Below are 24,216 nucleotides of genomic sequence, written 5' to 3'. Positions count from 1 at the left end.
ACCAGCCCCTCCTGTCATCTGCTCCAGGCACAGCTCAGGGCTCTTGTGAGATGTTTGTCACTCACTCATGTGCCCAGATGCATAAGAGGGAGAAATGAGTCAGTCTGAACATGCCTGACCTTAAAAACTTGAGGTTTGAAAGAAATGAAACCATTTCCAGCACACTGGGATGGTTCCCCACCTGTTACCAGGCTGGTGATCAGCAGTGCAGCCCTTTAGGGAGGAGTGGTAAGCACAGAGCTTAAACTGATGAGGGAAGCCCAGCCAAGCCCATGGGGGAGAATTTTAGATTATCTGAACCATCCCAAAGCCACTACAGCTGCAGAAGGAAGGAACCACCTGCTCCTGATTGCAGTTAACAGCCCAGGGCAACCAACAGCCACAGAAGCCTTGAGGCTGAAGTTCCCTAGGTCAGGAACTGCTTCCATTAATGCCACAGCAGTGAGTTAAAAATCAAGTATTTCGGGCAATACTTTTTCCAGACCAAGATCTGTCTCTTCCAACAGAGCAGGCAATGCATATCTGATTTGAGCAAATACCAGTGCTGGAATTAATTTAATGCTCCCGTCTAAAATTAGCCTGGCTGTTAAAAACTAATTCCTCCAGGCTTTGACTCCAGCATGATAATATTTCTTGATGGCGAAGAGGCTGCCTGCACAATGATACAGACCCAGAGGCTTTGTGACAGCTTCTCCCATGACAGGAGTTAGCAGCAGCATTGCTGGGAAGCATTCCCAACTTTCCAACACCTTGGGAGAGGAAGATACAGCTCTGGTGTGGGGAATACAGGTAACTACCTTGACTTGCCTCCTGCTACAGGTGGTCTTACTCAATTTTTTTGTGGTGTTGAAATTACTGAACTACAGCACCGGCCAGCTCAGCCCCAGGGGTGAAAGCTGAACATAAACCTTGTTTCACCAGCAATATCAAAGTGTTTATGGAAAAAGTGCAGTTTAACAAGCTGGTCAGGTTCTGCCTCGTTTTTACCAGGGAGGTTTTCATCCAGCAACAGCCTACCAGGCGAGCCACGTTCCAGGATAGGTGGAAACTACCATCCCAGCAATTCCCTCCACAACTAACACAGCTAATCCCAGTGCAGGGACTCTGGCAGCTGCTTAAAACCTGTTGCTGCAGAGGCACCATCCAAAGTTTCATTTAAACCATCCTCTTTCCAAAGGAAACCACAGGCACAGGTCTCCAAGGGTAAGACAACAAACCGCCAGCACTGGGCTGTGCCCAGAGCATGTGCTGAGCAGGGAATACAGAAAGGAAAAAGCTGCTTACTCTGAGAGTCTTTGCGATCGGGGAAGGAGAGGACGGGGGAGAGTCTGACTGAGACTTCCTGCTGCGAGTGTAATCCTTACTCCTGCTGTACAGGGACGACATGGCCTCGCAGGCTCTGAGCTGCAACACCAGGCGTGCTCTCCTGTCGCTCTACGGCGCTGGGCAGGTCCTTCTTCCAAGGTCAGAACAAACTAATTAAACTATTCACAGCTCTGGTAATTAAACCCTCCTGTTTAGGGTGTATAATTTTAGGCATTAATCTGCTGCAGGAAGACCTGAGGCTCCACAAGGTTTCTTGTCCGAGCAGAAGCAGAGAAGGTGTCAAGGACTCGCTGTGCTCCAGTGCCGGGCGCTGCTCTGTGCCAGCCTCACTGCCTGGGCCCCGTCCCGGCTTCTCCGCAAAAGGACATTTCCCCTGCCTCGGGCCCAGGAGGATCAACCTCTCCCCAGAAGTGCAGGAGGCAGAACTCCCGGCTCAAGGAGAGAGCTGGAAACTGGCTGGGTATATCTACACACGAAGCTTTTGCCAAAATAAGCTAAAAAAAGGAAAGGAAAAGCAAACCCCGATTTACTCCGGAGCGCGGCCGCAAGCTCTGCCCCTGCTGCATGGAGCCGCACGTTTTAAGTGAAACACAAAAGCATAAATCAGGAACAAACGCTGGTTTGGAAAGGGGCAGTCCAGCTGAAGTTGGGTTTTGTTCCATCCTCCTTCTCCTCCTCCTCCTCCTCCTCCCCCCTCCGGCGCCCTTACCCACGCACAGGCTTCTCCCGTCCCTTCCCTCCCGCCGCTGCCTCCTGACATTCTGACATTCCAGATCCTGACTCGCTCCAAGAGGAATGCTGGAGGGCAGCCAGCAGCAGCGATTCACTTTCAGCTTGGGATTTGGGCTGCCAAATTGGGTTTGGGATTGGTTTTGGGATTTGGGCAGGAAAAAAAATGAAAAAAAAAATGGAAGGGAGAGAAGAGAAAATCCCTCTCGAGCTTCTGAGGCCTGGTGGGCTGTGAGTGGGATGTTGGAGGTGAGCTGAGAGCACTTTGCTGAGGCTAAATTCCAGAAGTTCTGTGTGGCTGCAACAAAGGGAGATGATTTAAAGGCCACGGAGCAGCTCATGCCATGAAAGGGAGGACACACTTGGACAGCACAACAAGATTTCTGTTGTTTGCTCACAAGCCTGTTTGAGCTGTGCAAGGGCGGCAGAGCTTGTGTAATGTACCCTGGTTCAAGGGAGCCTTTCAAGGAGGAGGGAGAGGAGCTCGGGTGAAAGGACAGAGGGTGTGGGGAGCACGTGCCTCTCCCAGACTCCCCTCTCTCTGCCCAGCTCTGCCCAAGCTCACTGGAAGGGGTGAGATGGCTCCCTGCAAAGGTGGCCGTGTGTCCCTCGTGTCCCACTGCAATGGGCCCATGGGATGCTCGCCTGAAAAATGCCTCAAACCAGCTCACATAACCACAGAGAACCACAGAATGGCTGGGGTTGGGAGGCACCTCTGGAGATCATCCAGTCCAACCCCCCTGTCAAGGCCGGGTCCCTTAGAGCAGGTGCCTGTCCTGTCCTGCATCAGCAGCATCTGTCCTGCTCCAGCTTCACATCTGCTTAATATCAAACATTTCCTACCAAGGCCAGGCTGGAAGGGGCTTGGAGCAACCTAGGACAGTGCAAAGTGTCCCTATCATGGCAGTGGAGTGGAGTGAGATGAGCTTTAAGGTCTTTTCCCATTCAAACTATTCTGTGAAGTGCAGAATAGTATCTATATTAAAGTATTTTAAGAGTATTATCCCACTCTGCATTGCTCTGAAATCTTGCTCCTTTCTGCACCCTGCTTGGCACCTGAGTAATTTAACTGGCACAGAGCTGGGGAAGGGACTTGGAATGGCAGCTACAGTAATTCCTCCTGCCATCCAGCATCTTCACTTTTCAGGGGCAAAGCAGCATCACTGTGTAACCAGGGAGAGCAGGAGTGGGGCTGCCAGATTTTCCTGCTCTAAGAAAGTCACAGTGATATCAGGTTTCTCTGTACCTCTTCACAAGGAGGGAGGGGACTAATCATCCACTGACTGCAGGAGAGGGGAAAAGGGGTTAGGAGAGGTCTAATTCTGCCTGGTAATATCTCTGCATTCCCCTTTCAAGGTAAGGAAATGAAGTCCAGACACACGAGCAGGCAGTGAGAGGCACCCCACTGCTCCAGAGGGCTGGGGCAGGACCTGGATCTTTCCAGCCTCCATCTGCTGCACTCATCACACCCCTGCCTGTACCTGGAGCCCAACTCTGCTGTACAACGAGGTAATTCAGATGCTTCAGAGGCATATTTATAGCCCCTGCACACAGGGTGATCCTTTCACAGCAGTCTCAGTTTCTGGAGTTTCAAAACAGTGTAAGCGAAACTGGGCAAACTGGCTGGCGGTGCACTGGAGTGTCCCAATCCCAGCTCCAGGGCTGACAAAGCCCAGCTTAATCACCAAGGTGGAGCTACACAGCTCTCAATTGCAGTGTTTGGCTTCTCCTCCCATCCAGTCCCAAATAAACCACTCTCCCATCCCTCCACAGTCACGTTTCTGCTGAGGAGGGGCAGGAAAGCTCCAAAATCAACATTTTGGTACAGAACTCACAGCCCAAATCCAAAATACACCCTGAGCCATTCCACACTAATTATTTAGTGACCCAGTGTAGATCTCACCCAGACTGATTAATACAGCTTGGTGGACAGTAACTCAATTTAGAGAGAGGGGGAGGCTTGATTAGCCAGGACACAGAGAGCAGCAAGAGATGCAATATGGCAAAACACACCAGGTTTCAGCATTATTCCAACAAATGCCTGATTTAGGGATTTCTTCCTGCTGGTTTGTACAGTTTACTTTCAAGTAGTCCCCAGTGGAATTATGAAACATGACTCTCCTTCACAGTGCTGCTATTCCTCACAGCCTCAGCTCTGTCATGTTCAAGGTCATTGTTTAGATCTGACTGTTCCTGTCTGTTCAGGAGATTCCTCAGTCAGTACCAGGCTGGTCCATGCTTTAGCTGTGCTGCTGTATACTTCATAAGGAATATTTATACAACTTTCAGAAAGACATGCACAAAAATCATCTTCCATGAGCATTTCCACAACCACTGCACACAATCCCCCGAGGCTGTCTGAATGCTGACCTCATGCTCTGGCCTATTTCTGGACAAAATCACCTTAAAGTTTCTTCTCACCTTGGACTATAGCAGCACAACTATACTACAGCATTGTGTCTTTCCCATATTCATAGGAAAAAGTGTTTTCCCATAGTTAAGAGTTTGGCCTTGGCTATGATCACTCTTCATACACCTTCACCCAAAAATTGGTCAGGTTCTTCCCCCAGAGGGTGCTGGCACTGCCCAGGCTCCCCAGGGAATGGGCACGGCCCCGAGGCTGCCAGAGCTCCAGGAGTGTTTGGGCAGGGATGCCAGGGTGGGATTGTTGGGGGGTCTGTGCAGGGCAGGGGTTGGGCTGGATGGTCCCTGTGGGTTCCTTCCAGCTCAGCAGATTCTGTTACTTCCTTTTCCATTCAGATGTGTGTCCTCTCCGTTCCTCTGGTGATGATGCCTGTGTTTGTACTCCACTTTTAAAATTAGTTAGACAGGAGAATTCATATGCAGGAAGATGATGTAGCAGAAATAGGATGAAACCCTGAGCTGAATTTTTGAGAGGAAAACACACACCCTCTTTTTATCTGTGTTGAAAATCTTCACCTACAGAACATGATGCTGGTAAAACAAATGTCAGCAGTGCTGCAACATTCCAACCTGCAGCAGACAAAAATGGGAAACAAATCTGGGAGTTGAAGCCAGAGCTGCAGTGATGCTCAGGGATGATGCAAGCCCACAGCACATTCCCTGAGTGCAGAGGAGAGAAGCCCTCTGGGGAGAGCAGAACTCTAACACAACTTGAAGAATGAGAGTAGTTGGTATTTTTGGAACAAATGATCCCAAAACTATCTCCTGAAAGTCCTAGCTGTCATTTTTCACACCAGGCTTACCATGTACCTCACTGAATTCCTTCTCATCCAGCTGAGCTCTTTCATCTGCAGCCAAACCTCCTCTATATCTCCAGATGCAGGCATATCCCAGGGAGCACAGTGGTGTCTCCAGCTACACAGGGCTCAGCTGGGGCAGAAAACACAAACTGGGCCCACACAGCACCAGGACATTCTCAGCACTGTGGCCTTCCCCCAGGGCCTCCCTGCCTACATCTGCTAAACTAACCACAGCCAGGGACCCCCAGCACACAACCCTGTGATCACTGAGCAGGGGGAAGGTCTCTGGCACCATCTTGTCTTTGGCCAATGAGGGCTAATCTGGGAACCATTGGGCACTCTGGGTACCACTGGGCACTCTGGGAACCACTGGGCACTATGGGAACCACTGGGCACTATGGTACCACTGAGCTCCTCTGGGTACCACTGGGCACTCTGGGAACCACTGAGCTCCTCTGGGTACCATTGGGCACTCTGGGTACCACTGGGCACTCTGGGAACCACTGGGCACTCTGGGTACCACTGAGCTCCTCTGGGTACCACTGGGCACTCTGGGAACCACTGGGCACTATGGGAACCACTGGGCACTCTGGGTTCCACTGAGCTCCTCTGGGTACCACTGAGCTCCTCTGGGTACCACTGGGCACTATGGGTACCACTGAGCTCCTCTGGGTACCACTGAGCTCCTCTGGGTACCTCTGGGCACTCTGGGTACCTCTGGGCACTCCTAGGCACCATTCCCAGCAGGCCCCTTGGACCCTGATCTGCAGGCTGGGAGGATTCAGTCTCTTCCTTCCCAGCTGGCCTCAGGGCTAGCAGCAGGTTGATGGGTCCTGAGCCTTTGAGGCTGGGCTCTCACAGCCCCTGCTGTAACCCCCTCCTGTGATAAAAGAACATGGGGCAGCACAGCTCCCTGTGAGCTACAACCCAGCTGGAGGGGCAGAACAGGGAGAGGCAGGCAGCAGGCTTCATGTTTTCCTTTGAACCTGTCACAGAATCACTGAGGCTGGAAAAGATCTTTGAGTCCAACCATTCCCCCTCCACTGCCGTGTTTACCACTAAACCATGCCCCCAAGAGCCACATCCACACATATTTTGAACATTTCCAGGAATGCTGATTCTACCATTGCCCTTGGCAGTCTGTGCCAGGGCCTGACCACCCCTTCAGAGAAGAAATTTTCCCCAGTTTTCAACCTGAATCTTCTCTGGCACAACTTGATGCCGTTCCCTCTCCTCCCGTTCCTGTTCCCTGGGAGCAGAGCCTGACCCCCACCTGGCTGCCCCTCCTGTCAGGAGTTGTGCAGAGCCAGAAGGTTCCCCTGAGCCTCCTTTCCTTCAGCCCCTTCCCAGCCCATCACTGAGCCCACTTTGCTCACTCTTCTTTGAGAAGCAGAGACCCTCCATAATTGCTTCATGCCACTCCTGACACTTCTGATACCTGCTGGCACCTCCTTCTACAGAGTTCAGCTGTTTGCTCTTCAAGTAAACAAATCTTCCCAATCCTCCCCTTCTGCGTTTCCCACTGCAGGAGCAGAATGTGCTGTTTGTCTGTGGAGTCATGTGCTGGTCCAGGGAATCACTGAAATTCGTGATTTTATGCAGTACCTAAATCAACTGTAACACTGCATTTATTCTCATGCCACTTCTCTGGAGAAATGGAACAAAATAATCTGGCAGTTGTTTCCAAGAGTCAGGCTACAAAGTCATTATATGTCCAGAAAATAATGTTTCTAGGTATAAAGCAGTTTTGTAAAATATCCAGAAAAAAAGGAGAACCTTGGAATGGTTTGGGTGGGAAAGGACCTTAAAGCTCATCTTGTTCCAAGCCCTGACATGGTCGGGGTCACCTTCCACCAGATTGCTCCAGCTTGGCCTTGAACACTTCCAGGGATGAGGCAGCCACAGCTTCTCTGGGCAATCTGTGCAGGAAACTCAGTTTAAACATAAAAAACCATTTACCATTGAACCACCCTCATGGGTTCTAGAGAGCAGAGTCAGAATTTGATTTTCTACTGCTTTTCTATCACTGGACTGGCCCACAAAACTGAAATCCATACTGCCACAATCCTGCACCTCCCCTTTGCAACAGTGGGCAAAGATGAACGATCCTGTGATTGGCATCATCTCAGGGTGTCCTATATTGGTGCTTCCTTCAGCCCAAACCAGCAGCCATCCTTTGTGTCCCCCTTGTCCCCACCTCTGTCCTGGAACAGGAACCTCCTCCCCTTACACCCAGAGCAGAGCAAGAGCTGGAATATGCCAAGGACGAGCCATGACCAGCCCAAGGGTGGCTCCAACAGCCAGGAACAGCTCTGGTTTAGCACTCAGGGCTGCACAGCCAGAGAAGGGGTCACACCCAGGGGGCCATTGCACCAGGGAACCAGTCACTGCTCTTTCCATATGGGATCTTGTAGTAAAATGTCCCTATCCTATCCTATCCTATCCTATCCTATCCTATCCTATCCTATCCTATCCTATCCTATCCTATCCTATCCTATCCTATCCTATCCTATCCTATCCTATCCTATCCTATCCTATCCTATCCTATCCTATCCTATCCTATCCTATCCTATCCTATCCTATCCCATCCTATCCCATCCCATCCCAAACATTGGGAAAGGAGCTCATTGGAAGGAAAAGGTTGAGCCTTGTTAAGCCTCCTGCTCTCACCTCTTCATTCACTGCACCCATCCCATTCTGTGCAAAGAAATTCTGGAGAGAAACTGCCCATTCTGGTGCATAATGAGTGAATTTGGAATTGGCAGCACAGTCACTTGTCCCAGGGGATGGGACCAAAAGCCAATCTTCAAAAGTGACCACAGAACCCAGAAAATCAGTGTTGTTAAGTGTGGAAAATATCACAAGTCTTCTCACCTATTCTGTGTTCTGGGTGGTGTTTGTGGGTTTTTCCTGACAAGGATTTTCTGCTTTGGTTATTGAGATACTTACAGAGCAGGAGAAGGACTGGACTCCAGCTCAGGGGTTGATGGCACTGGTTGGTTGCTTGTTTTCTGTGTTTAATTGGTCTTTCTAACCTAAAAAATGTAACTCAGCTCCACTCTTCCCCTCTGCATTGCTTATTAACAGTGATGTTCTCATGACACTGGGGAACCTGAGCAGGTAATTTTGACCAAGTATGTATTTGAACAGTGAGAGAACTAAAACTGGCTCCAAAATACAGATTTTTATTCCTGGGGTATAGTCATGGGCAGCTGAGGAGCTGCTGGATTATAGAAATTAATGTGCTATACAGCAAGTATAGCCAAGGAACTGTGTGTACAGAAGAGCCAAGGAACTGTCTGTATATAGATGTATAAACACACATATATGAATTCCTTTAGCACTTACAAGGCCAACACATATCACCTTTAAAATAAGTTATTAAAACATGACTCGTAATCTAGTCTACAATTTGTACTTCTGGGCATTTGATTTAGTTTATTTAATGGAACTTTGTATCTCAAGATTTAATAATTCAAATTATTAATATTATTATTATTACTACTGCTACTGCTACACAACAACTGTACATGATATATAAACCCTACTGTAAATAAATTACTTTTAAATCAACCTCAAGCTTCACCAGGGTCAAACAGAGCTTGCAGGGTTTATTTAGCACTGCAGAAGCAGTCAGGGTTATGCTGGGCTGGGCTGCAGGACTGGAGCAAAGCAACATGGTCAGGCAGAAGCTGCTCTGTAAATGGGACGTGCAGGCTCTGCTGGAGTTTTCCATAAATGGAATCTGAACTGGAGGAGGGAACACTTCCATCTGCAGGGCCCAGGCCAGGGTTCCCAAGAGCACATCTGCCAGGGTGCCACGCAGATAGGGAGAAGAAGGAAAGGGTCTTCCTCTCCTCCAGGCACACACAGCAGCTGAGAGTCTGTAACTGCATCTACAGCATCATTCTTCTCCCACTTTTTATTCCCATCTCAAAATTTATCACAAAAAAGCTGGAAGCACCATGCATTAGGCAGATCTGGATTAGCACTGAGCAGCACATGCAGATCATTTAGTGGGGGCTGAGAATAGCACATTTTAAATGTAAAATTTCAGTTTTTTTATTTTTCCTTTCTTATAAATACAGGCAATGAAGAGCAAGGGTGAAGACAGTTCAAAAAGCAGCATTCTCAGCAGGGAAACATCACTTTAGCACCTGCAAGTGCCCCATTCTGCATGCAGGAGAAACATCTTCCAGCAGTTCTATGGAGCAAAGTTGAGTTTTTGGAAGAAAAGGTGTCTTAGACACTCAAATCCAGCAGGCAGAGCAGGATGAGAAGCTGGGCTGTTCACTGACCCCTCTGGGGACATCCCTAATTGCAGAGGGGAGAACTGGATCTAAAGCAAAGGCTGCAGAGAGGGAGATGTTTCACTGTCTTGAGTTCATCATCATTTGAAGATAATGCTCAGGACAAGCCCAGTAAACCAATCTACATTTGCACTTGTACAGCAAAGGCAAGGGAACCTGAGACAGGGCCTGGAGGGGGCAGACAAACCCACAGTTCGAGAGTATCAAAGGCAGAAATGCTTCTGAGAGAGCCCACAGATGTTCATGTTCCCCCTCTGAATGTGTCATTAAACTGTATTTCAGGGAATCCCAGAATATCCTGAGTCAGAAGTGACCCACAGGGACCATCCAGTCCAACCCCTGCTCTGCACAGACACCCCAACAATCCCACCCTGGGCATCCCTGGCAGCGCTGCCCAAACACTCCTGGAGCTCTGGCAGCCTCGGGGCTGTGCCCATTCCCTGGGAGCCTGGGCAGTGCCAGCACCCTCTGGGGAAGAGCCTTTCCTGATACCCAGCCTGACCCTGCCCTGGCACAGGCTGATGGTGAGAGGTTACAGAAATGGGTGGCCACAGTGGCAATAACCAGAAACAACAAACCAGCACCACAAAGGGCTGAAGGGGACAGATGTGTCAGATTTGCAAAATAGAAATGTTTCTAAGATCACAGACAGGATTCCATTCAGGCTGTAAATGTAGCCATGGGCACAACCCTGAGGCAACCCCAGCACTGCCTATTGTCATGTCATAATCTTGGCCAGGTCTGTACACCAGAGACTGGCCTGGTGGCTATGAAGAGGTTGCTTCATGTCCACACAAAACCTGGCCCTTTCCTGAACTCAGTATTGTGCTTCGTTCAAAAAAAGCATCACAATAAAATCAGAGAATCACAGGATCAAAACCAATGAGCCCAACTGTTCCCCCACCACTGCCATGTTTACCACTAAACCATGTCCCAGGTGCTATACCCACATGTTCTGTGAACACTCCCAGGGATGGCCACTCCACCACTGCCCTGGGCAGCTGTGCCAGGGCCTGACCAGACCTTTCAGGAAGAAATTTTTCCTAATAACCAACCTGAATTTCCCCTGTCTCAACTTGAGGCCATTCCCTCTTGTCCTGTTTCCTGGGAGCAGAGCCCAACTCCCCCTGGCTGCCCCTCCTGTCAGGAGCTGTGCAGAGCCAGAAGGGCCCCCTGAGCCTCCTTTTCTCCAGGCTGAGCCCCTCCAGCTCCCTCAGCTGCTCCTCATCAGAACTGTGCTCCAGATTCTGCTCCAGCTCTGCTGCCCTTCTCTGGACAGGCTTCAGCAAACCCAGGGAGATGCTTTGCTCTGTCCACTCACAAGTCCAGTTTGAGCACTGTTCATGCAAAAAATCAATTGATTTCATCCAGTTCCAACCATTAAAGGATAAAGTAGTGCTGGAACATATTATTTCCCAGGGGAAGCTGTCTGGCAGTTGCACTCAGCAAGTGTTTCCTGACAGGTTCCCTCTACCCACCCAGGTTCCTTACAAGGAGGAACACAAGAATTTGCACAGCTATGAACAGGCCATGCCAGAGAAGCTGAGAAAGCAAACAGCAGTACAAGAACCAGATGGAAACAGCTATTTCAAGCTAAGGGACTTTCCAAAATATGACATAGAGAAATAAAAATCTCAGGGCCCTCACAATAGTCATGATGCATTCTGCTCTTTATCTGCATTGATCAGATTCTCTGTACCCATGGCTGTAAAACCTGTCTGCCAGCTCAGCTGTGGAAGTGAGTGGCTGGCACACAACAATGTCCCAGTGCCACTGGCCAGGCAAATCTGTAACTTCAGCACACTGTCACCTAACTGTGCTTCAGCCCATTTCTGACCAGCCCTCAGCAGCAGCACGCTGTGGTGCAGAGGGTCACGTCCACTGCCAAGGATGAAATCTAAGATCAATGAAAAGTTAACAAATATGATAAAACAGCCACTCAAACCCAGCCAGCACTGGGTACCTGGTAGGTATCTACTACAGAATCACAATGGCCTGGGAAGGGGCCTTTGCAGGGACCTCAAAGTCCATCCTGTTCCACTCCTGCCATGGCAGGGTCACCTCCCACTATTCCACAAGCCCCAATGTCCAGCCTGGCCTTGGGCACTGCCAGGGATGGCCAGCCACAGCTGCTCTGGGCACCTGTGCCAGGGGCTCCCCACCCTCACAGGGGAGAATTTCTTACAAGACCTGATCTAAACCTCTCCTCTGACAGTGGGAAGCTGTTTCACCTTGTCCTGTCACTACATGCTCTTGTAAAAAGTCTTTCTCCATCTTTCTTTTGGTTCCTTATAATGAGCAATGAGGTGTAAATTAACCAGAGCAGGTGGGAAATTCCTGCCAGAAGAAGTTTTGCAGCTTAAGGATTCAACAACTTGACACACCAAACAATGGAGCAGCTTATGCCACATAATGTTACTTTTCATGGGGGAAGTCCATGTCCAAGAGCACAAAACGAACAATGACTTTCCAAACATGGGGGTTTTTCTGAAGAGAGGCATGTGAGAGAATATAAACTCTGAACAAAAAGTGACCTTTTAGAGACACAAGGGACAAACCACATCACCACTTATATCACAGCAACATACCATTTGTCCTACAGTGGTTGTTTCCAAATGATATATTATTGCCAAAGAATTTGACTCCAATTTTCCAAACAAATTTAGATTAATCCTTAGTTCTCTGCTAGCCATGAGGCAATACAGTTTCTGCTTTTTGTTCCTTCTGGACATGTCTGGGAGATAAATAATTGACTACATAAATGTGTGATGGCACCAGCCTGCAGGAGATGGCACCAGGATGGCAGGAGATGAGGACAACCAGCTTCTGGCTTTGCCAGAGAGAAACATCCACAGAATGCTGGAGTCACAGAATGGTTTGTGTTGGAAGGGACCTTAAAGCTCATCTCATCCCAGCCCTGCCATGACAGTGACACCTTCCACTGTCCCAGGTTGTTCCAAGCCCCATCCAACCTGGCCATGGACACTTCCAGGGATCCCGGGGCAGCAACAGCTGCTCTGGGCACCTGTGCCAGGGCCTGCCCACCCTGACAGGGAACAATTCCCAATATCCCATCTATCCCTGCTCTCTGGCAGTGGGAAGCCACTTCCCCTTGTCCTGTCATGCTATGCCTCATCCAAAGTCCCTCTGCAGCTCTCCTGGAGCCCCTTTAGGCCCTGGCAGGGGCTCTGAGCTCTTCCTGGAGCCTCTCCGGGTGAACACCCCCAGCTCTCCCGGCCTGGCTCCAGAGCAGGGGGGCTCCAGCCTTCAGAGCAGCTCCATGGGCTCCTCTGGACTCATTCCAGCAGTTCCACATCCCTCCTGTGCTGAGACCCCAGAACTGGATGCAGATTCTGACACTGGGGAGAAGGGCCAGCAGAGCCTGGGCATGGCACATCCCAGTTCCATGTGCTGTGATATGAGGTCTCCTCAAGCCAGGTCCTATGAGCCCTTGGAGATCTATGTCACACCTGAGATAGCTCAGCCACCTCAGATGGCACAAAATCAGCAGGATGGCTTCTGTGCTGGAAGTGTTGGAAACAGAAAAGTTTTAATAAAAGGCAAAATAACAAAGCTCTTTACAGAGAAAAACTGAGCCAGGACAAGAGGTTCTTGCTCCTGGTAAAACACCCCACAAAAGCAATTAGTTTATTTTTCTAGTAAATTGTTTAGGCAGAACCTTTTGGCTCCTGTCCAGTTGGCTATCCTTAAGGTGGTTATCCTTGAGGTGAAGCCCCCGAGGTCCTATGAGGTGTCTTTTTACCTAATTGAGGAGAGAAACTTCTGGGCTTTTCTCCCTTTTTAGGAGACAAAGGATAATTTGGTCACTCTGTAAACAGGGGGTACATTCCTACAGTGCTGCAGCCCCCCCACTGTCCCCAATCCCCTTCTCCAGGGCAGACCCTGTGTCACCACGACACAGCCCACCCAGATATCCACTGCTCCAGGCAGGAATTTTAATTCAGCAGATCAGATTTTTTGGAGGATGACTTCAATCGTGTCAGGAGAGACATCCTCCCCCAGCCCAGTGGATGACTGACACTGAGGGGGGATCATCAGCTCCCAGAGGGGCTCAGAACCTGCTCCAAGCAGCTCAGCAGTCACAGACTCCTTTCCATAGCTCTGAACATGTCACAAGGAGACAGATTTTGACAGTTTCCCACAAAAAGTGGTGGGATGCTCTGTTACATGTATAACCACACAATGTTAACCTATAAAAAGTCAAAAATTACAAACAGACATAAAACAATGGTGAGATTTATTCTGTCTCTGGGATATGGGGCAGGAGCAATGCTGCTCCTCAGGCTGGTGGTTCTGGGGTAACATTCACCCTGGAGTGAGCACTCCCATTTCCTGCAGTGGCTCTGCTGTGTGCACACAGCACTGGAGAGAAGCACACACGTGTCATGGATCCGGTTATCACCCTGTCCATCACACTGCTCCCAGCTCCTTCTGGGAAGAAAGCAGGAGAATCCCAGGACCCTGTGCAACAGCTGCCATGGGTGCAAAGGAAAAGGAGCCTGGGCTGAGCTGGGATCAGCTGAACTGACTGCCCAGGCCTCCCAGCAATGCCAGCAGCAGCCAAGGGAGCTGTGGGTGGCTGCTGCAGGGCCAACCCCAGCCCCATGGCTGCAGGGGAATGACTTACCAACAACTGAGAAGGATCAATCACCTCAGACTGCACCACAAGGCTGACAGCAATCTTCTAACAAGATGCTACAGCATAAAGTTACCTTAAATAGTTATGAGTTTGTGACCTTGGGAATCACTCCTGGAGGACTGGCTGTTTTGCTTCATCTTCCCAGGACTCACAGATTGGCTTTGAGCTGGTTTTGTGTTACCCATCCCCATCTTCATCACTGCTTCACATTACGCCTTCCTAATTCAGCAACTTGGTGAGTTAGAGGAATTCACCTGAAGGCATTTAGCTGTAACCCTGTAGTCACATAACCCACTTGGGTCACTTGGCTTTAGGCACAAACAATGTTTTCCCAGAGCTGTAAACTGGTGCTCAGAGCCAGGCTGAGGAGTGAAGTGCTGTACCAGCACGGAGAGCAGCCACCCAGGCTGGTGCCCTTCTCCACATACTGAGGTTAAGAAAAACCAACACAAGCACACCAGGCTGGAGACTCACAAGGCAAATCCTCTGTGCAGATGCGAAGCATTTTTGTAGGAATATTTGCAGAATGAATTTTAATTTCTGTGCTGTCTGCCCCCTTCACCTCCCAGAGCACCCAGGGCACTCTGAACACACTGAGGACGTTCTTCACCACGTCCAACTCCATGGCAAAGCCTCAGCTCCTGCTCCTTCCTGCAGCACTTTGCTGCTATTTCATATTGCTATACATATTAAAGATCTTTCCTTGCAGCATACACAGCCCATTAGAGCAATTTGTTTATAAACAGGACTAAACAGAGCCAATCTCTGCCAGCCTTATGTTACACAGAATTAAATGCTCTCCAATTTAACTACATGATGCAAGTGACGCATAGTGCCATCTACGTGCCCTTGGACAGGAGCCAGATGGTTTCCTTCCCACATCACACCACATCTCTTCTAGAAATAAACATTCAAGGGTAAAACCAGGGGAAAATACTCATATCCTTCATCCCCAGAAGGGACCCCGGGCCTGCAGCAATGAGGCAGAGGATGAGCACCACCATACAGCACTGTCTGGATTGAAAGGGTTTCAGTTTCTTATCAGCTGGCCAGAAGTTCACCTATTTTGCTCCTTTACTGGTCAACTTTCCCTCGTATCCCAGCGAAACAGCTCAGCTCCTGCAGACATACCTTACCATATTAGGCAATGTGAGCCCTGAAAGTGGAGGACTCTGAGCCTTCCTTGGCTCCCAAACACAGTGAACAGGCACAGGGATGGCTGCATGGCACTGGGAAAGGGGCAGCAATGACTGGGGACTCCCAGTACACCCAGTCTGGCTACCACAGCACATTCACAAAGCACTTAACAAAAGCTATTCCTGATCTTCATCACATCCATCTTTCACAGAAAGGCAAACAGCATGGTGACAAAAGCTGAACTGAAGCCTCTGTGGAAGGATAAAGTGGAACTAAAAGCAAAAATACAGGTGAAAAATAGGGCACACCAAAATCAGGACTCCCAGGTCATAGCTCTGAATCAGCAATAACATTAAGACATTGAGTTTGTATAACGAATTTTCCAGTTCATTGGTCCTCCCTTAGAACTTGTGGAATTAAGCTTGGAAATTCAGCCCTTCTAAGACAGAAATTTAATTTATATTGGTATCCAGTTGCATCTGGTGATTTGATGGTACCAGTACGAGTAGGCAGAACACTTATTTACAAACCAGAGTGAGCCTGGTTCATTCCATAAATCAAAGCACAGGGAGACAGGAATGGAGCCTATTTAATCCACTTACTGCAATTGTAATTCACAATCAAACGTTTCAGTGCTATTCCTCCATAAAACTTAATTCCATTAGTGTGTCTGGGGTTTATACTGGGCCATACAGACTGTCCTGAAGGCAGTTCATGACAACAGACATTTTGTTTGATACTTTTACTGCTCAGAAATTGTTATTTTACGAACACAACACTCAGTGTCTTCCTCTGAATTTAAAGTTTTCCTTTGACAAACTCTCCTGTGGGTGAGGCACATCTGTAATGCTCCAGCAGAGAACTGCAAGGAGAAACAATCCTTTAAATGATTATAAACATTTTCTCTTTGTTCTCTATGCTCTGTCATTTAAAATATACTTTATGTTTCTAATTGTTCCTGCTGTGCAACAGCCATGGCAGAGGTTCCCCAGAGCAGCTGTGGCTGCCCCTGGATCCCTGGCAGTGCCCAAGGCCAGGCTGGACTGGGCTTGGAGCCCCCTGGGGTAGTGGGGGTGTCCCTGCCATGGCAGGGGTGGGACTGGATGGGCTCTAAGGTCCCTTCCAATCCAAACCAGTCTGTAATGGATTCCATTATTTTAAGTCAGGGCCAAGTCAAAGCCAGCAGTCAGGGATAAAGAAAACCTGCTCTGAAATGGAACACCGGAACATTCTCTTTATTCTTCACCACCATCATCCTCCTGCTGCATCCCAGACGAGCCCATTGATCCCTGCCCACACTGGCTCTGCTGCATTTGGCCTCACCAAGGAATTCCCACTGGCATTCTGCAGTCAGTGGCTTGAGGGAACAGGGAAGGTTTCCCAGCTCCAGCCTCCCCCCAGCTCAGTCTGGGTACAACATGAGCTTTTGACTCTCCCAATTTTTATTTTCTGAGAAACAGAGACAAGACTGTGGCCAAGCTTCTCCCTCACCTCTGTTTTGAGCTCAGGTCTCCCCAGACCACACAAAAACTCCTTCCTTTGCAGCTCCTTCCCACTGGAATCATGGAAAAACTTCTCCTAACGCTGCTTCCCCAGAGGCTTTTTCCAGCTGAAGTCCTTGTACCCTTGAACATTTATTCCACAATAAAACCTTGTCTGCTCTTCCAACTTTCCACAGTGCATCCAGGCAGTCTGTGTCCCAAGGAGGGAGCTGGGGTGGGAGCAGAACACATGGAGGACACTGACACATCCCACTACGAGACCTCTCAGTTGCTAAAGCTCAGCCAAAGTGTCTGGGCTGCTTTCCCACTCTGGTGCTCATGAGCTCAGCCAAAATAATTCATCCACTTCTGAGAATTAGAACAACATGTATTTGCTCCTTTTTTTTCTTCCCAAAACTGCCTTTACCTTTTCTGTGTTAGTCTCCTGCACTGCAGAGCTCGGAGGAAGGATTTCAAGCAAGTTCTTTTTTTGGCTTCCATGAAAATCATCTTGCTATCAGCCAAGATATAAATACTGGAGGAAAAATGCAACTGTTCCCACAAAATCAGATTCTTTGGGGTTCTGATACTAAAATGGGACACTCCAGACTTCAAGTTCACAACCTGCTGACATTTGGCACCTGCCATTCCAGAACTATAGTTACTGAAGAATTAAGGATTATTAACTGTACTTTCTTATTGGCACTAGAACTGAAACCAGAGAGCTGTTCCATGATTCCTGCCGAAGTGATGGCCAGTTAGGACAGAAATCTCTGATTTGGATCTCAAATAAACCAGGGAAGACTGACCAAGTGACATGATGCTGGAGGCATGCATTCAAGAAAATAAACTGGGAACTGGATAAAAACAAGAGGACTGGGAAAATGGGAAAACCAGCTCTAGCAGAGTAGGAGGAGAGTCTGACCCAGGTTTAAGATATGTTGGGTGCATAAGAAACCATGGTACTGGTGCCATGAAGCACCTGCACAAAGGGGATGATGGAACTGAAAGGAAGTTCCTCTGCTTTTAGATGGATGCCACAAGAAAATCACATGAAGTGTTAGGCAAAAGGAATCCTTGCTGTTAATTCGGGGAAAACCAGCATTATTCATTGTAAGAGACTGGGTGACCTTGACTATTTGGGCAGCTGGGTTCTCCTGAAGTGCAGCTTGTCCATTTACATGAGCAGTGAGGACTGTGCTCAATAAAATCCTCAGCAATTTTAGAACTAGACTCCAGGAAGCCTCCAAACCTGCAGCCTCAGCTACTCTTTTGTCTTAATTTAGGTAATCTGGGACAACTTCTCAGAAGAACAAGACATTCCCAGCGAGTCCCAAACATGCCTGCTGGAAACAAGGTGTCCCTATTACGATTATTACTTTTACACATTACAAAACTCCCCTCCTTCAGTCTTACTGTGAGGCAGCAGAAATGTCAAAACAATTTTAATGACGATAAATGGCCGAGTCTTTGCTGCAGGGTTCAGTGAGGATTTCAGGAAGCTCTGCACTGTGATGAGCAGAAACTCCTGTGGGAAGAGTTGGCCTCCTTGAAGCAGGTGATGCTTCTGTGAGCAGGAATACCTCACATTTCAAGTGGAGTAAAGTGCAACGTAAGCACTGGGAAAGCAAGGGCTGGCATGGAAAGATAAGCACATGCTAAACACCATCCCAGCACCACGTGAGGCTCTGGGCCCAGCAAGGCTCGCCGTGACTTTGCCGCATTCTGACTGAATATTGCAAGAATGAAAACAAAAACACAGTCTGAAGAGTGTTATTGCCAAATTTCAGCAAAGAACCAGTTAATTCCAACTAAATGATGCTTCAAGCACTCTACTGCATTGCAAAGTACAGGGAAAGGCTCCTCCATATTCAACATTTCCCAGCAAAAGTGGAACATCCCATAAGCAGGCTGACCCCTAGGCAACCTTACATTTGCTACTTCTCCCAGGTCTTCCACACTGCACTTTAATAGCTTGGAAATGTATTTAGCTTTGACATTGTCAGAGTCAGTCATGCTGTCAGGCTCAAATGTGTTTCAGACAAAGACAAACAAAACCAAAGGAAACCAAGGCAATTTGGAAAGACTCAGTAATTATTATAAAATGAAAGAAAGGGCCTCAAAGGATGAGACTACTGCAAAAACAGGGGAACACTGAACAACCTCTGACTTGCTGCTTGCAAAGACCATTTCCCACAAGAAAACAAATCCAAGAGACAGGAGAGCAGATTCCAGAAATACAAAACATCCTGTCCAAAATAGCAGTGATTCCAAGATCCAGGGTCACACCTTCCCCAGGACACTTGGGATCCCACTGCCCCAGCACTGCAGCCCCACTGCTGCATTCCCTCCGGGCTCCACAACTCCTGTGCAGCTCCCCAGGAGCCAACACTGAGCTCAGGCCACTCTGCAGATACACCTCATCTTTCACAAGAGAAATCAGTAAGGAAATTGCTGCTTGGAGCTACTTGCCTGTTCATACTCCTGAGCAGGGCCTGAACTCTCTTACAGACAAGAGTGAAAGGCACAGAACACTCTGCCACCAACACCCAAGGGTGACACATCAGTGATTCAGATACATGGTCTCACTTACCCGAGTTTCCTTCACTTCCTCGTTTCCATCAACTTCATCTTCATCCTAGGAGGAAAGGCAAACAATAAAATTAGGCAGCTCTCGAGACAACAAAACTTTATCCCAATAAGATAATGTATTGTTTATAGAATCACAGAATCATTAAGGTTGGAAAAGACCTCCAAGACCAACAAGTCCAACCTTTGAACACACCATGTCAACTCCACCACAGCACAAAGTGCCATGTCTGTGTGTGTTTTGAACCCTACCAGGAATGGTGACTCCACCACTGCTCTGGGCAGCTTGTGCCAGTCCCCAAAACCCTTTCAGTGAAAAAATTATTTGATGCTAATGTTAGGAAAACTTCTGTGAAAGGAAATGCCTGTCCAAATGCTTTTGGCTAATTATCAGATCCGGTCTGGTGTCCTAATGGCCATTTAGAAGATCTTGGTATTGAGGACAGAATCACTCTCTTGAGATGGCTCCTGCCATTCCAAAGCCCTGAGGAGCTGGGAGGAAGTCCCTATTACACTGATGGAAAAAAACTTGGAAAAACTGCACATCTGAAACACTGTCACAGTACTGACTTCCTGTCATAATATTGACTTCCAAAAGTATCTCCAGCTCAGTTAGACTCCAGGTGGAAGGACTCATCATCCCAGGTATCTTACACTTGCATAGCCTCTCTAAGCCACTGCCCTTTGAAACTGCTCCAGGATTTCACAGAGCAAATGTGAGCTACCATGGCATCCCAGCTGACTCCGGACTCAACTCATTAACCATAATTTCATAATTCTTATTCTCTCCTGGAAAAGGTGATCTATTTTCCTAGCTGAGGCTCTAACCAAAGTTTGGAGGGTAGGATTTCTTCCCTCAGACTGAAGAAATCCTCTGAAACCAGGACTAAGAGAAGTGACCATGACACAGACAGCTCTTCTGCACTTATGCTGTGAGTGTTCCCTGGTGCTGCAAGGGGACCCAGACACAAGTTTTCTTCCTATTGTCTTTCTTTCAGGGGGCCTAAAAAGCAGACAAATTTGGGCTTGAAGAAATTTGAAAATACTTCAGGTGGCTTGTGACGTCCTTCCAAAGGAATCAGACAGTGAATCTCTCCTCTCCCACGTGGCCCTTCCCCAGTTCTGCAGGGTTCCATAATATAACTCAGGAAAAGGCTGCCCAGAGCTGCTTGGTCTGACAGAGCCCAAACAGGGATGTGAGACCTTTGGATAGGCCAGTCTGAAAGAGAGCTGGAGAGGGAAGAACTAAGGGGAAATCAATGGACTGGGCAGAAAATCCTGAAGCTTGGAATGGGAAGAAAATTGACCCTGGAGTTTCTCTTTCTAAGGAACTCAAACTCACATCTTGTGTGGAGAAGATGATGCCGGTGCCTCTCCGTCTCTCCTTTGGCCGTCGCCGCTCTCGGATCGACTGTTTGTTCAGGGATCTGTCGTCTGAATCCTGATCTTCACACTCTGGCCAGGCAAAGAAAGACTGCTTTGGTTTCAGTGATTTACATCTGTGCTTTTTGCTAAGGTTCCGGGGTTCTTTTCAAGCTGATCAAGGTCACCTTGCCTTGTGTTATATTATACAAAGGAGTTATTAAATGAAATGAAATGGAATCTCAGTGTCCTATTACAGCTGGATACTGTATATATACACTCCTTCCCTCATCAGAGCCAGGAAAGTTACCCCAGATGCCAGCTCTCCCCAAGTCATCCTGACTTACTCCTCAACCTGTACTAGGGGAACCTCTTTCCCCAGCTCCAATAGCTAAATGCTCCCTGATCGCAGTCTCATTTCTTTATCCAAAATGAAAAATATCCTTTTATCCCTCTGTTACAAGCAATAGGAATTTGTTTAACTTCATTTAAACAAATAACATTTGTTTTATGACATGGCAGCTTCCCTCAGAGTAACAGGTAAACATGTTCTCTCCATCTGTAAAGATGGAAGTTCTAAACCACAAGAAAACCCCTGAGCTTTGCCTGTTCTTCACTCTCCTGGTACGTACCATTTTTCTCCATCTCTGTGCCTGATGCTCTGAAATCTGCTGGATTCACAGAGTCCAGCCCTAGGTATTTATTTGTTCGAGTCAGGTATGAGCTGGTATAGAGCAGAGGTGCTGCTGTGGAAGGAGACACGGGCGTTGTGGGTTTATCAGGCTGTGCTGGGCCCCTCAGCCGCCGATAGATGGTCTAGAAACAAAGAGCCATGACAGAAAAATAGCACAATGAAAAGGAAGTACCAAATTCTGGATTTCAAGGAATGCAGTAATTTTTCAGAGTGCAATGTTTTCTTCACTGCTGCTGGAAGTGATCACCTGCACTTGCCAGATCAGGTCCATTCTATCAAATAAGGATGGATGTTAAAGTCATTGCACAGCTACAGTGTAAAAGCATCCTCCACAGCAGGGAGATCTGGGATCAATCCCTTTGTTCCTACAGCTCATGGGAGGAGACACAAGTTATCTAATAGAAAGATATGATTTAGAGTGAAAAAAACAGAGGTGGTGGCAGGGGCAGAAAACTGGTCTCTCCAGCTTTCCATTACACATTGAACATCTGTGGAAAAATGTGAACACAAAGGCTCTGCCTAGACTGCACAGCAGGATGGATCCAGGCCACATTTCTATCATTAGCCTTCTCATTACACTTTCTGGGATTTACACTGTTTTATTTTCTGGCAAGAGACAGAAAGGTGAAATTCCCAGAGGAGAGCAAAGGCAGAGCTAAGCTCCAGCCCCTCCACGTGCACCTCCCTCCCACTGAACTGCTGCTCCTCAGCCAGCAGCGCCTCTTTCCAGCCAGGCTGTCCCCCTCAGAATAAAAAGAAAACTGCCAAGGAATATCTCCTGGTGTCAGCTCTCCTAAAGGGTTTTGGCAGCTCTCAGGCAGGGGGTGCACAAGGATCACCTCGTCGTCCGCGCTCCGTGCCCAGCGCGCAGCTCTGTCCCCGCTGTCCTCGGCTCTGTCGCTCGGCGGTTCCTGCGCCTGGCGCTCTGCGCGCGAGCGGCTGAACGTGCACTCGGCCTCCTGCAGGTCCGTCAGGGTCACTCCCTGCAGGGAAACAGCAGCTCCACTCGTGCACACAATCACACAACCCCACACTGCTTTGGCTTGGAAGGGACCTTAAAGCTCATCTCGTCTCACCCCCACCAAGGGCAGGGACACCTTCCACCAGGCCAGGCTGCTCCAAGCCCCATTCAGTCTGGCCTTGGATACTTCCAGGGATCCAGGGACAGCCACAGCTGCTCTGGGCACCCTGTGCAGGGCCAGCCCACCCTCACAGCCAAGAATTCCTTCCTAATATCCCACCTAACCCTGCCCTCTGGCAATGGCAAGCTATTCCCCCTTGTCCTGTCCCTTCAGGTCCTTGTTCAAAGTCCCTCTCCATCTCTCTTGGAGCCCCTTTAGGCACTGGAAGGGTCTCTACAGTCTCCTTGGAGACTTCTCCAGCCTGAAATTACATTTTCAGTCTTCCAGGTCAGTTTAAAATGCCACAGACTCACATCTGGTCAGGCTCATGTTTCATCCCTATGGTAAGAGAAAGGGAAGAATTCTCTTGCCTTTACTCTATTTCTCAGCCTACTGACAATATCACTGACTCAAAGCAACCCAAATACATGTGATCACACTACAAACTAAGAGGCAGGTACATTGCAGAAAGCAAAGCTTGGAAATCTAATTCATGTATGTCTGTGGGAGGGTTTTGTAATAACTGCTTGAAGGAAATTTTGCCAGAACCTCTCTAAAACAGTGTGAGTGCAGACAAGTCCCTTGTCCTAAGAAATAACATAACATAAAAGAAAATGCTGCCTCTTTACAGAATCATGGAATGGTTTGGATTAGAAGGGACCTTAAAGCTCATCCTATTCCACCCCCTGCCATGGCAGGGACTCCCCCCACTATCCCAGGTTGCTCCAAGCCCTGTCCAACCTGGCCTTGGACACTTCCAGGGATGGGGCACTCACAGCTTTTCTGGGCAAGCAATTAAGCAGCTCTCCTCATCCCACACATGAATGTGAACATTTCCATTCTGTACCTGGGTAGACCTGCGAGTCTGCCGGGCCTGTCTGGATCGTGCCTTCCTCAGTGACTCTGCTTCCTCATCCCGCACTGGAGTCAGATATGACCTGGAAAAAAAGAAGGTGCAGAAGAGGTTAAACTAAAAGCAGATGATCTGCCTTCCTCTCTCTGTAGACTCCTGAGCTATTATTCTCTTTCTCATGGACAAAAATTAATTTTAGCTTCATCTGCTATTGCTGTTTCTTTGGGACAACTTCCCCATGAGCACACAATACACACATGTTCACAGCACGATTTCCCCACAGCCTCTCAATAAACCCTTTAGTTCTGTTTAAAAGGTGCACCTATTGCCTAGATTATTTGCTCCATTCCAAATCATTGCATCATTAGGAAAAGAACCCCACTCCTCATAAACACCCTCTCACTCAGACAAAAATCTCAGAACAGAAATCCTGTGCTGGTGCATTCCTCAGACCCTCCTTCCTGTCATTACAGTCACGATCATATTCCTGCAATCTGCTGCCTTCATCAATATGAAACCCATCACGCTGGGAGCCACTGAACTGCAGGCAGCACACAGACACACCTTGGAAAAAGCCATGGAAATAAAGAAATGACCTTCACACTCTGTGTAAACCAAGATCCTTAACACTGAAAAACCCACAGCTAAACACAGACCTGGGCACAACTAGATTTCATCACAGCTGGGAGAATTCGAAAGAATTATTCTCATGAGAAAACATAAACTGCAG

The 24,216-nt window shown here is 48.3% G+C and overlaps 1 protein-coding gene across 11 annotated transcripts in view; it reads right to left on the bottom strand.

The window, feature by feature from the left end:
• The window catches only part of PPP1R12B (protein phosphatase 1 regulatory subunit 12B), a 140,463-nt gene that overhangs the window by 33,941 nt on the left and 82,306 nt on the right, over positions 1 to 24,216 (bottom strand). For 10 of the 11 annotated variants that reach the window (XM_063177758.1, XM_063177759.1, XM_063177756.1 and 7 more), the window contains 5 exons: positions 23,481 to 23,571; positions 22,352 to 22,495; positions 21,451 to 21,634; positions 20,799 to 20,911; positions 19,461 to 19,505 (listed from right to left, as the gene is read on the bottom strand). In XM_063177758.1, coding sequence (XP_063033828.1) covers positions 19,461 to 19,505; positions 20,799 to 20,911; positions 21,451 to 21,634; positions 22,352 to 22,495; positions 23,481 to 23,571 — 577 coding nt within the window. Of the gene's footprint in view, positions 1 to 1,284; positions 1,952 to 19,460; positions 19,506 to 20,798; positions 20,912 to 21,450; positions 21,635 to 22,351; positions 22,496 to 23,480; positions 23,572 to 24,216 lie in introns of those variants that run through there. The other variant, XM_063177763.1, reaches the window with a different exon arrangement.

Source organism: Melospiza melodia, chromosome 28, assembly GCF_035770615.1.
Source record: "Melospiza melodia melodia isolate bMelMel2 chromosome 28, bMelMel2.pri, whole genome shotgun sequence".
Lineage (NCBI taxonomy): Eukaryota > Metazoa > Chordata > Aves > Passeriformes > Passerellidae > Melospiza > Melospiza melodia.
This window is presented reverse-complemented; position numbering and strand designations above follow the sequence as displayed.